General features: G+C 43.6%; 1 protein-coding gene across 6 annotated transcripts in view; it reads right to left on the bottom strand.

The window, feature by feature from the left end:
- The window catches only part of LLGL2 (LLGL scribble cell polarity complex component 2), a 33,119-nt gene that overhangs the window by 16,912 nt on the left and 4,157 nt on the right, over nucleotides 1-12,050 (bottom strand). For all 6 annotated transcript variants that reach the window (XM_048323550.1, XM_048323551.1, XM_048323552.1 and 3 more), the window contains exons 2-5: nucleotides 8,944-9,051; nucleotides 2,677-2,774; nucleotides 1,591-1,672; nucleotides 217-332 (exon numbers count right to left, since the gene is read on the bottom strand). In XM_048323550.1, coding sequence (XP_048179507.1) covers nucleotides 217-332; nucleotides 1,591-1,672; nucleotides 2,677-2,774; nucleotides 8,944-9,018 — 371 coding nt within the window. In that variant the 5' untranslated portion in view covers nucleotides 9,019-9,051. The remainder of the gene's footprint in view (nucleotides 1-216; nucleotides 333-1,590; nucleotides 1,673-2,676; nucleotides 2,775-8,943; nucleotides 9,052-12,050) is intronic.

Genomic DNA, 12,050 nt, shown 5'->3' with positions numbered 1-12,050 from the left:
TATTTTAAAAGATGTCACCCTTTGCACTGGTTCAGCACTTTTAAATGCTGGTCTCCTATGCCCAAGCCAGCTCCTGGCTGGTTTCCATGAACACCCTTTCAATGGATTCAGAGGAGTGGCATGCTGTAACAACTGGACAAGCTCTAGCTTAAACAACAGCAGAATTTTCTGAGTTGCTTATCCCCAGACCAGCTCCAAGCCCCTCCTGTGGCTTACCCAGGTGGCCCTTTGAGGGTGAAGCGATGCTCCTCCAGCAGCTCAGATGCTCCTCCGTGCTGCTTCAGGCTCCAGAGGTGCAAGCTGTTATCATCCAGCAGTGTCACCAGCTGGCACTGCAAAATCACACAACTTGCTTTTTTCAGAATGCCAGTATTAAATATAACACAGTAAATTTAGCAGTAGAGTTGCTGCTGTTCATAATTCCCTGCTAAAACAGGACTGGGGAGCTGGTTCAGTTTTTTATGGCATTGGACAAACACTGCAGCAACGAGATTTGGGGGGTGGAGGGAGACAAGAAGTAGCCTAGAGGCTAAAAACCCTGTTATAAAGGCACAGGTTATCACTAAGGGGGATGACGAGGATTTAGGCTCCTGAAGATCAGCCTGTGCTGTAAAGCCCAGCCATGCAGCTGCAGGCTATCTCACCTCCTCCTGGCTCAGCACAGGTTTGCTGAACACACCCCAGCTTTGGGTGGGGCTGATACACTCTGCTACACCACACTCCTCACATTCTTCGTGTCCAACCTCATTCTGGAGGGCTGTGTCAGAATCCTTTTATGAGCCCAGCCCTGCTGGCTGGATGTTCAAATTGAAGCATTTTACCTGCTGCAGCCACACCTGGTGCAACACTCCCCATGGGAGTTTCAGTTTATACCATTAGTTAAGCAAACAGACACCCAAAACCGCCTCAAGAATTAAACCCCTCTCATAAAGGGGCCACTTGTGCTACGCTGGGGGCACCAGGCAACAAAGTCTGTGACCAAGACACCAGTCTGACAGTCAAGGGAAAGAGAAAGTGGTTAGACAGCCACCAGACACTTGGAAAATTCTGCTTTCCTATTTTTAGTGTGTGGCAATAACTGTTCAGCAATCCCCAGGAGCAAGATTCAATAGCCCCAAACACAAAGGCACCAAACTTAACAGCAGGTGAGGTTAGCAGTGCTGTTTTGAGCTCCTGAAAATAATTAAATCAGCTCAGCAGCAGCTCCTGTTCTGTCTGTTGTGCAGAGGAAAGACCACCCAGTCCTACTGAAAAACTGGGGCTGCAAAAGGAAAAGGAAGTTCTTGCTTCTGCAGCAGATTGCCTGAACTATCCTGGCCTTATTACCATTCCCAGGATATTGCTGGAGATAAATGACTAACAGTTATGAACAATAAAGCTACTCTTTAGTTTAAAGCTTCTCTTTTAGTTTTCCTGAGCATCTCCACAGCAACAAGCGCTGCTGAGAGCACAAAATACACTGGGATAAACATTCCCAACCAAGCAGCATTTGAATATTCTTGGTAATAGGAGCTCAGATCTCTGGAATAAAATCAACACCTGTTTAGGAGAGATCTACACAAGTCACAGAGGTACTGAAAATGCACTTACCTGATCAGGTATAAAGTGAATCTGCATTACAGTGTTGTTTTCTTCATGTAAACCCATGAACTCCACCCCAGGAGCACCATATCTGATGAGTTTGTTGAGGATCTACAGTATTTAAGGTGACCCACAGCTACAATTAATTGATAAGAAGCTTGCTAGCAAGCAAGACGAAGAGAGATTAATTTGAAACCATGTTTTACTGTTGGTGAGCTGGACAGCAAAGAATCAATGCAAATCTACTTTTGATTTTACATGCTTGTAAAATTTGCAGGCTGTGCTCACTGTGGAGAACAGGGAAGTTCACTTCTTCCTTCAGCACATGCAGAAGAGGTGCCTGGACCCTGTTTTTTTCTCAGGGATGTTTCGTGGTTTCCCAGACACTACAATCCTGCTTAACTAATTTGTAACCAGGAGACAGATGGCTTCTGCCTGCATGTGGAGTCCAGCCTCTGAGCACAAACACCACCAGCAATGAATGATTAAGCTGGCAGAGACAGCACCAACTTTTCCTTTCTGGGCTGGGTGACACGCCTGTTTTACAGCTCATCTAACTGGTCTCTGCCATGAGAATCACCTCACACACACAAAAATCAGACTGGACGTCATTAGCTAAAAAAAAAAAAAAAAAATTACCACCTCCAATGTTTAGGTCTTTAATTCCTGGATGGTCAAAAACTCAGGAAGTTGAAAGCATTTCTGACTTCAGCTTTAACCTTTGAAATAGAATTGCTTTAGAAAAAAAAAGAAAAAGAAAAAGGAACCCTGCCCCAAATATTTAAACAACCCTGGAATTTACAATGTGAAGGATTGCTAAACTTAGGCCAGATCTAGTCTGACCTTCTGCATAGCAGGAGCAGAGTCTTGTTTAATATCTGCATCAGCTCAGCTTCTGTTTGAGCTATAGTTCAGCTCTTGGAAAGATAATCCCACCCTGATCAGACCAAAATCACTCCAAACCCTGGCAAACTGTTTCAGTGTTTCAGTAACCCTTGCCTGCAAATTCATACTTGATCTAACTGTGGAAGTGTCTTCGAAGCTCCACGTTCTGTTGAGGTTAAAGAACTCTCACCCAAGGTGTTCAAAGGATACAATTTGATGGCTCCTGATCGTGTCCCAATGGCCATGAGACGGAGAAATGGGCTATAGCCCAGGGCACTGGGCTGATGGGGAAATCCATGTTCCACAGTCTGGAGGAGAGAAGGAAAAATCATAATCAGCAGCTTATTTCATGGGCACTGTTGGGCAGAGATAGAACACAGAAAGTAAACATGGCATGGCAGATGAAATACAGCACTTAATGGCAGCTTTTTCTGCTGAAAGGTGTTCAAACACCGGTTAGATTTGCTGAACAACAGCCTAATGATGAACATGTGCCAAGAATCCCTAGCTCCACAGCCAGGATATCCAGAAGTGTAACAGAAATGAAAGAGAAATACTCTGAAAACAGTAGCCCAAGCAGCTCTTGATGTTAAGATTATAAATAACTCTGCATAAGCACGGCTTAGTCAGTCAATACAACACACTCCATCACTCCACATCAGCTGCACTTCTGTAAACCAACTGCTCAGCACAATTCCAAAGTCTGACACAAATGCTGTGTGCTGTAAGATCAGCTTCATCTGCCAAATTCCACACAGGTCAGCCTTCGTGACCTCTTTTTGGTGACTGACATGAAGAAATGGTGCAAAGCAATGCAGAGCTACGAGTGAACATCAGTGCTCATCAAGGAAACTAAACAGATTTCCTATGAGCAGTCAGGAAAACGAATGTAATCCATACCCATTTTCTAGAGGGAACACGAGGAACACTGGGAAATTTAATGAGAGCAGGAGCCTGCTAGGCCACCTCAGAGTAATTCAAAGCCATTTGGGACTAAAAGAGGTCACTGTCACAGGGAACAGTGTTGCTTGCCCTTAGTGGCTTCCCTAAAGTACAATCTACACTGCCCCAGGAGGGAGATTTGGAGCGTTTGCACACACCACACTGAGCATGGCTGATGCATTTACACACCAGGGAATAATGTCCTGCCATGCTTACAGGATGCCACCAAGCTGCTTGGAGAATAGCTCAGTGAGGTTTTCAGAAATGCTAACGCACAGCTCTTATCCTGGTTTAGGCAAAACCAGTATGCACCAACACACAGCCAGGTAAAGAGGGCTGGTGAGTCCACAGATTAACAGGGCAGATTAACAGGGATGCTTCCTAGAAAACACTGATCCTTACAGGGCCAGCTTCTGGAAAATACCTTCTTCTAAGGCAAGCTGGCCAGCTACAGAATAGGAGTTCATTCACTCATTACTGAAAAACAAAAAAAAAAAAGCAGAGAACCCTCCATCTACAGCACTTGCACCTCACTCCCATCCTCATTTCCATCATGTCTTTGAAGCAAAGCTACCACATCACTTAAGTTTTATGCTTTATTCAGCCTAAAAGTAACACCTGGACTTTATTTCCTGCATAGCGATTTCCCAACTTAATCCCCTGCAAGAGAATCAAATGGAGCCGATTTCATTTCTGTGGTCAGGCCACAGCCCGAGGTGCCCCAGCTGCTGCAAAGCACTTTAATGTCCTGCTCAAAGACACAGCACAGGAGGATCCAGCTGACTCCAGAGTCTGCCAGTTTGCTTCAGTTTTAGCCATTTGATCACAACTCCTAAGCTGCAAGGAAAGCCCTCCATCCTCTAAATACTGGTCACCCCAGCCTGAGGTCCTCTTAGGGGAAGATGAGCCTCTGCAGAAGACAAAACTGGAAATATTGGAGCATTTCTCAATTTTCTGCTTGCCAACTCATTAGGCTGGGCAAAAGAGTAGTCAGTAATTTTACCTTTTATAAGTAGTAAGCCAAGATTAGTACTACAAGCTCCAAGACCACTGAGTTTACTTCCTTTTATGATAACTTAATCTCCAGCCTTACCTGTATATATTCTAAGAAAGTAATTTAAGTGTTAGGTTTGTACTATCAAAAACAAATTTTGAGAAGTCAATCTTTTTACTGTCACCCTTGAAGCTGCTGCTAACCAACCTTTGCATAGCTACACATAAAAGACTTCCTAGAGAAGGCTGTATGAAATTAGGAATTTATCAGTGGATCCAGAGTTGAAACATGGCAGTTTCCCAATCCAGCACAGGCAAAGAGGAGTTTCTCTGCACTGTGATAATTACTGAGACAACACAGAAAAGCTTCCTAATTGTCAAAGTTGTGGGAGTATAATGCTTTGGTGCAAAATTCTGGGAAGAAGATCCAAGTTAAAGTGTTATCTTAACAACAAATCAGGCATTTAAATGAATCAGGTGTAGCACAGGCAATAAACACCATTCCACTCTCACCCAAAACAAAGTGAGGAACTTGTTAGGGAGACACCAGTGTAACTCCCCTGTTAGTTTTAGTTTCAACTTGTCCGCAGTCACTGCACTGTCATGTTATCAGCTCAACTAGGTGCAATTTTCAGTGACACATCAATTAGAAACTGTGATTACTCTGAGATTTCATCCAGCCCAGAAGATAAAGCTTTAGCCACAACTCTCAGAAAACCATGACTTATACAATGCTGCACTGCCTGTTAGGAAGCTGTCAACACCAGCCTTAATACTGGCCTAATTACATCTTGGGTTTGATGTGTTAATTTGTAAACACATTAGACAAGTCAATAAAGGCTTTAATTTTCAAGTATGAGACCTACGAACTGCACAACCAAGTGTGTATGATTCAGTAATAATAATAGGAGGGTGATTTTTTGTTCCTCCAGGTTTTCATTCAACCAAAAATTTGAAGTACCCCCCATTCCACAGACAAATTTGCAAAAGAGAAGTATCAGTAACAACCACAGCGTGCTACAAAGCTGCTCAAGGAGAGCAGTAAATGTACTAAAGGTTTCTGATAGCTCTGAATCTTCAACCAAGATGCCCATAAGATGCAACAAAGATAACTCTCTCTGATGTCATTCGTTTGTTTCCACAGCTGGGCAATAAAGGCTTCACAGTGGCTTTTGGGCTGCATTTGACACCACCAGGGCCAGGCATTCACATTCACTGTCCTGATTACCCAGATCTTTTCCTGCTACTTATTTGCACGCAGTTGTTAAATCACATGAAGGCAGCTTTGGGCTGCCCTCCTTCCCTCCCCTCTCTCGGCAGCTTTCATCAGCCAATCCTTTCACCTGCCCAGCAGGTAAACGCAGCAAGGGGGAGAGAGGGGGGCAGGAGGCAGCAGAGGTTACAATGGAGCCTTTCAGCAGAGCTGAAATAACAAACTGGAGTGCCCACAATGTGCCCTCCTTCTCAAAAGGGCCTTTGTTTCTTTGGGGAAAGGTAGGAGCTTTTTTTCATTCTCCACAGATCTGTCAGACTCAAGCAAGCCTGGTGTCAGCAGCACTGACAGAAATGCTTCGTGTCAGTCATATTTACTGCAGGAAAAATGTGGCCAAACTGAACAGTTGTTCGCAGCCCACACTAAAGCTGTGCCGATGCAGCTCTGTCTTCCTCTCACTCATCTCTGCTTCTCCCCTCAGGTTGTTTTATGACAGAGCAGAGACAAATCCAACCACAGGCAATACAAACCCTGTCCCTTTGTTAATTCATCTCTTGAAGAAACAACGAAGCCTGTACGTGCTAACTCCACTTTGCAGAGACACTAATTCAGATTTCAGGTAAGCTATCCATCACACCCATCAGCAAAGGGGCAGGAAGGCTGAAAACAGGGAAAAACATGAAGCCATAAATTAAATGCAATGTTCCCAGTTGGGTAACATTCAGCTGTAAGACAGGCTGGTTCACCTGTGTGTTACCCATCATCTAGCCTGACAATGCCAGCCTGAACACGTTTCTTCTGCAGAGCTTGGACTGAGCCAAAGGCATCCAAATACTACTTCCAAAAGCAGGATAAACTCAAAGAAGGAGACTGCCAAGTCCACATACCTTATCCTTCATTCTATCCACTGAGCTAAAAACAGATTCTTGCAACAGGTACACACAAGTATGGGAAGTTCTTACTCATACAGAGAAACAGATATGCAAAGCTAAGTGACTAGCAGAATTTAGGAAGGTGTTTTTTGAAACAAACACAAGTTCGAAGACAGTTTGAAGTGCTAGTCCAGTCATCAATCAGTACTTTAAAACCATCTGGACCACCTCTTATGCAAAACAGAAATGCAAGAGAGAGGCAGTAAAAAGATCACAGCCTATTTATACCTGACAGAGTAAACAAACAAAAATCCACCACCACCAATTAAACAGACTTTCTAAATTGAAGTCCATTCTAGGTCAGCGTGGTAAAATACATCCCACTACACTAAATCTGTGTGACATCATGCATTTATATTCAACTTCAGAGTAAAATGAGGGCAGGAATCCCCAGCACCTTTAAGGTACAGACCTTGCCTTTAGTCATGACCCGCATCACACACACTGAAGAGGTGCACATCCACCATGCAATTTCTCTGATCAGCAACTTTACAGTCCCACAAAATATTTCCCAAGCAGGTTCTTAACCAGAAGTCTTTCAAAGACCTCAAATAACAAGTGTTTAAAACCTGCTTACCAGCACTAATGTGCTTGCTCTAATAGCACATTAGACCAGGACAGTCTTGGCACACAAAGCATTATGATTCTTGGCTCCTTGAAGCCACAACCTTCAAGAGCTCAGAACTAAGGTCTGACTTTCCCAGATTTTCTCAGTCTACCTAGCTGTGAGTAGATGTTTGTTGGATCAAAGGGTACAAGCTTTCAAATGACCCATTATCTCTGGAAATACTGGAATGGGAGACACAAGACTTGGGAAAAAAACCCTGACTTTTATGCAAGAAAAAAATAGAGTGTAAAAGATTCTGGTATAATGTTCATTCCCTTCTGATTCTTACTAGCAAAGAACAAGTTACTGTGGCTTAAAGGTGCAAATGCATTTTACAAGGCCTTTAATTACCAAGCTGTTAATGAGAGTGAACCACTAGGAAGTGTCCAAAGTAGTTGTCTCCCTAGAAACAAGATGCAGTATCTACCTTCAGGACTGAATCAAATGGAGTCACAAATCCTGATGTCAGCTTCTAATATATTTGAAAGTTTCCCTCGGCTGCAAAAGCCAGCTCTTTCAACCCTGTTTTGCATTATCCAAATTAGCATGTCTCTGGCAGGTGAAGCTTAGCCAAATATTCTCATAAGAGAAAGGCATATTCAAGGAAGAGACATCCCTAAAATAGCAGAAGCTTTTCCAATGTATATATAATTTTAAATGCTTGTAAGCAACTCTGACCCATCCCTGGGACATCTTTCCTGAAACTGACATTGCATTTAGCTGGATGCAAACAACTCAAATATGGTCTGCATTTACTGATTTTTCTACTGCATCTGCACTAGGATTTCCTCGTTGTAGCAGGCAGAAAACAGACCTGAAGCACTCCTGAGTTCCTTTCTCTCCCCAGTGGCAGGGAGGTATGCACGGAATTGGTGTCGCCCAGTACCAATTACATTAAATCATTTATCTCAAATATCCACAGTTCCACTTCAAGTATCCATCTACAGCACAATTCTAATGAATCAAGGAGGTTATTTCCTAGGCTGATTTCATTTATCCATTACACTTTTCAGAAAAATTCCATTTAAACCTTGGAAACACAAAACCTACAAATGTATTTCTGCTCCCCAAAGAAGATATAAGTAGCCATTAGCCTAGCAATGATTTAATACTAGGCCTTTTCAAAGATAAAAGCACTATGCTCCTGGCCAGAGCTCAAAAGAAAAATGTCCAGAGTGTTGGATAGATAGCACAGCCACTGCTATTTCTTCTCCACAGAGGGAAGGAAAAAACCTAGAAACAGATTCAGACTAAGATAATAGTAAATTCATTATTAATGGCCATTGTGCTGCCTAGGTGCTAGCACAGCTTTTTAAATTCACATTTAAAAGCAGAGGTACACTTGTAAATCCAAAGTATAATCAGGGACAAATAACTCTGGTGTCAGCTGCATCACAAGCTGTGGCTTCTGTGTATCTTTAGAAAAATGTTTATTTTCCTAACAAGGACTACCTCTAACAGCAACAGTCCCAGCACACAGCAGGACAAGTGACAGACCACTCAGAGGATAGAAAAGCTGCTGTGAAGATCTCTTCTTTCAGCAAGTGCCACGCAAAAGCATCACAATATCCTTCCTCTTAAAAGGGAAAGACAGAATTGAGAACATACCCAGGAGCTTAAAGGAAACTACTCAGGCACATCGGGGGAGAAAAGGACAGAACTGAAAAAGAGAACAAACCACCTCTCCTAAATTTAACTTTTCCACCCACACTCAAGTAGTTTATCCCTCCTTTTGCAGGATGCAGTGGCTCAGGATAGATTTGCCTTGAAGTCTGAGGAAAGCCCCGTACCTTGTTAAACTGGAAAAGGTCACGTTTGAGCCTCTCTCGCACTGGATCGTGTCCGGGTCTTAAGAACCTTCTCATCTTCCTTGCTGTAGTATCTTGGCAACAAAATTCCTAACGAAAAGGAAAAGAAAAGCCATATAAACAAAAGCAGCCTGAGCAGAAAGCAGGCAGAAGTAGGTTATTTATTTTGGTTTAGCAGGTAACAAATGAGCCAGAGCAGACTGAGACAACATCACTATCGAGTGACTAAAACCTGATACCAGTCTAGCACAGCTCTCTGGTGCAGCACTTCACAGTTCCATTTTCACATTGATAAAGCAAACTAGTACAGATAGAACAAGAGGATTTTTAAAAGGGTTTTGCACTTGGCCGTTTTGTGATCCTTTGTGTTGACCTTATCCAAAGAAAAGGCAAAACTGCATCATTTGCATAAACATTCAGATAAACCCAACCTAAAGGCCAACTCCCGGGCTCAGGCATTATTGACTAGCATCAGTTTTCACCCCAGGTAACCCTCCAGCTATTGAGCCAAAAAGAGAAAGAATCACATTTTCAGGTCTCTCCATGGGCACGGCAGAAAGGGCACTTTGCTGCCTGCAGGGCAGCTGCATTAATTATTAACTTGCTTTTGTAAAATATCAAACCAAACTCCCTGCTCGAGGTGGGGGTAGGGGAAGGGAATTTCGCACCTGCAATTCCCTGTGCAGCTGAAGCACAAAGCAGTGTCCCAGTGCCTGGTCTCTCACAGCGACAGGAGGATCCAAGCAGGACAAATCAGACCTGACTTGCAAGCCAGCAATCACACGGGGAATACCAGGCTCCAGCTTCATATTCTCTGCAGCTCAGGAGGCTGTCACATCTCCCCTCTGCGGAGGTGCTAAGTGACAAGTAAAACTCTGCCAACTCAAGAGCAAAGGCTTCAATTCACATCCTGACAACTTACCCTGGTGTAAGTGCTCTTGCCTGCCCTGGCCATCTCTCACAGGCTGCAGTTTACAGACACTCCACTCAGTATTTTAGTTTAATTTGTTGGGCAGGGAGCAATTTGCCAGCTACTCTGTACATGACACACACGTGCAGCGGGGACCAGAACTTCTGAGGTGCAATGAAGGATGCATTGAATGTACAGAAGGGATACTCTACATGGTCAGAAGAAGTTCATACACACCTACAGCAAGCTGGGGAGCAGGGGGCTGATGTTGCATGAGAAAGAGAGGGACCAAAGGAACAGACAAGTGAACAGAGGGCCTTGGACCCTTCAAACAGTGGAGGTGAGTGACTGAGGGGAGGAGCTTTCACACCTGTATAGATGGGAATAGCACAAGGAAACAAGGTGCTGCTTCTGTGCTCCTGCCAGCAACAATGGCCTTCGGATAATGACTTAAAGCAGACACTTCTGAGGAGCTTGAGTTGTTTTTCAAAGAGTTCCTAGCAAGGCCTTGCACCAGCTGTGAAGGTCCAAAAGAAGGAAATGGTGTGATAAACAGGATGCTCCACAGGCATATTTTGAGAACTCCCTTCAGAAACTCCCTGAGCTCAAACTTGTACCTCTTTGTTATACTACTGCCCTTTTACCTTTCCTGCTCACACTCCAACATGTCCAGCCACCTGTGCAGCACTGCCCGGAGCTCACCAAAGGACTGCAGCCCTGGTTCAGAGGACCAGAGGATCACATGTGGATCAATCACCTGAGTCACTTAGTCCCTAGAATCACTAGGATCTAGGTGACTGGAATATATCACCTACATGACATTTCAGTCACCTAGAATCACTGGCAGCACCAATCACCATGGAGAAAAACTGGCTCTGAGCTGCTACAGGTGTCTGTGAGCCATCAGCACACGCAGGGGTGAAGAATGTGCACAGAAACAAATGTATGAGAACCCCAGAAAAGAGAGGAAGAAAAAAAGTGTAGCTTACTTGGAAAGTAAATCCTTCTACAGTGATTTAGCACCTCAACTGAAATTTCAAAAATAGTATCAGATCATAAGTCTTCTTTTATTAGACATCTCTGAGAGAGGGACATATTTTCACAAAGCTACATTCACTTTAAGTTAGCAAAAGTTATAGAGCAGTGACAAGGTGCTGTGCAATGAAAGGAAAGTGTATCACAGCCATGTATAACACACAACTTGCCCTTAGCCAGACAAGGAAAGGAAAGTGCCAAAAAGACTCACCCTTTCCCACTGTCAATCAATATCCTGGACCTGTTAAACGAGGCAAACCCACAGAAAAACTACTAATTACCCTCCCCACTTTAGAACAAGAGACCTCAGCTGCGCCAGCAGAGACAAACTCAGTGTTAGGAGCAAAGAAGATGGGGCTTGATTTGAGAGAGACACAACTTTACATTTAATACCTTGCTAGAATGTTTTATTCTGAAATATTAATTGCATCCAGAAGCGTGCTGTTTGAGCCTGCTTATGCAAGAGCTCCAACACTCACACTCCAGCCCACAACAACTTGTTCAACAGGCTAAGAAGTGTAGTAGTTCTGAACTCACTTGAAGAACCATCACCCTGAAGGGCTGAGAGGACGAGAGAAGGCAGCCTCTTATAGTCTGGTATCATACAGTCACCTCTCATAGACTGGTATCAGAATTTCCTTCTAACCAAAGAACCTTTGAGTGTCACAGTATGGGAAAGGATGAGAGGACGAGCAGTTTTGAGCAAAGGCAAGGAAGTAACAGCATCCACTGCAGCACAGGTTGTCCAAGCAGAGTTATTATCACAAGTTTAGAAGGCTCTTATCAAAGAGAAGAATTTTGGTTTTAGTACAATAGGCAAGTATCTCTTCCAATTCTAGAAATAGATTCCACAATCTGTATAATCTTATCTTCCAGATGCACATTTACATTTTAGCGGGCCAGTTTCTCTCCCACACACCTTTGGAGTCTTAAGTAGAACTCCAGCCCCATGTGCTCTGCAGTTGTCTGCCAGTCAGCATTTACAACCATCTGGTAACAGTTGTGGCTACCAGTAGCCAGAGAGGAATTCTCCAGTAGCCTCTGAAGCTATGCCAGGTCTGCATGTATCTAATGTTCTTATTTTCCAGGGAAACAATTCTTTAGGCTTTCAAAGACGAGTCTTTTACCAGAAACTATGTGCAAC

The sequence above is a fragment of the Corvus hawaiiensis genome, chromosome 19 (assembly GCF_020740725.1).
Source record: "Corvus hawaiiensis isolate bCorHaw1 chromosome 19, bCorHaw1.pri.cur, whole genome shotgun sequence".
Taxonomy (NCBI): domain Eukaryota; kingdom Metazoa; phylum Chordata; class Aves; order Passeriformes; family Corvidae; genus Corvus; species Corvus hawaiiensis.
The sequence above is the reverse complement of the archived record's forward strand: the minus strand, read 5'-3'. Positions and strand labels throughout refer to the sequence as shown.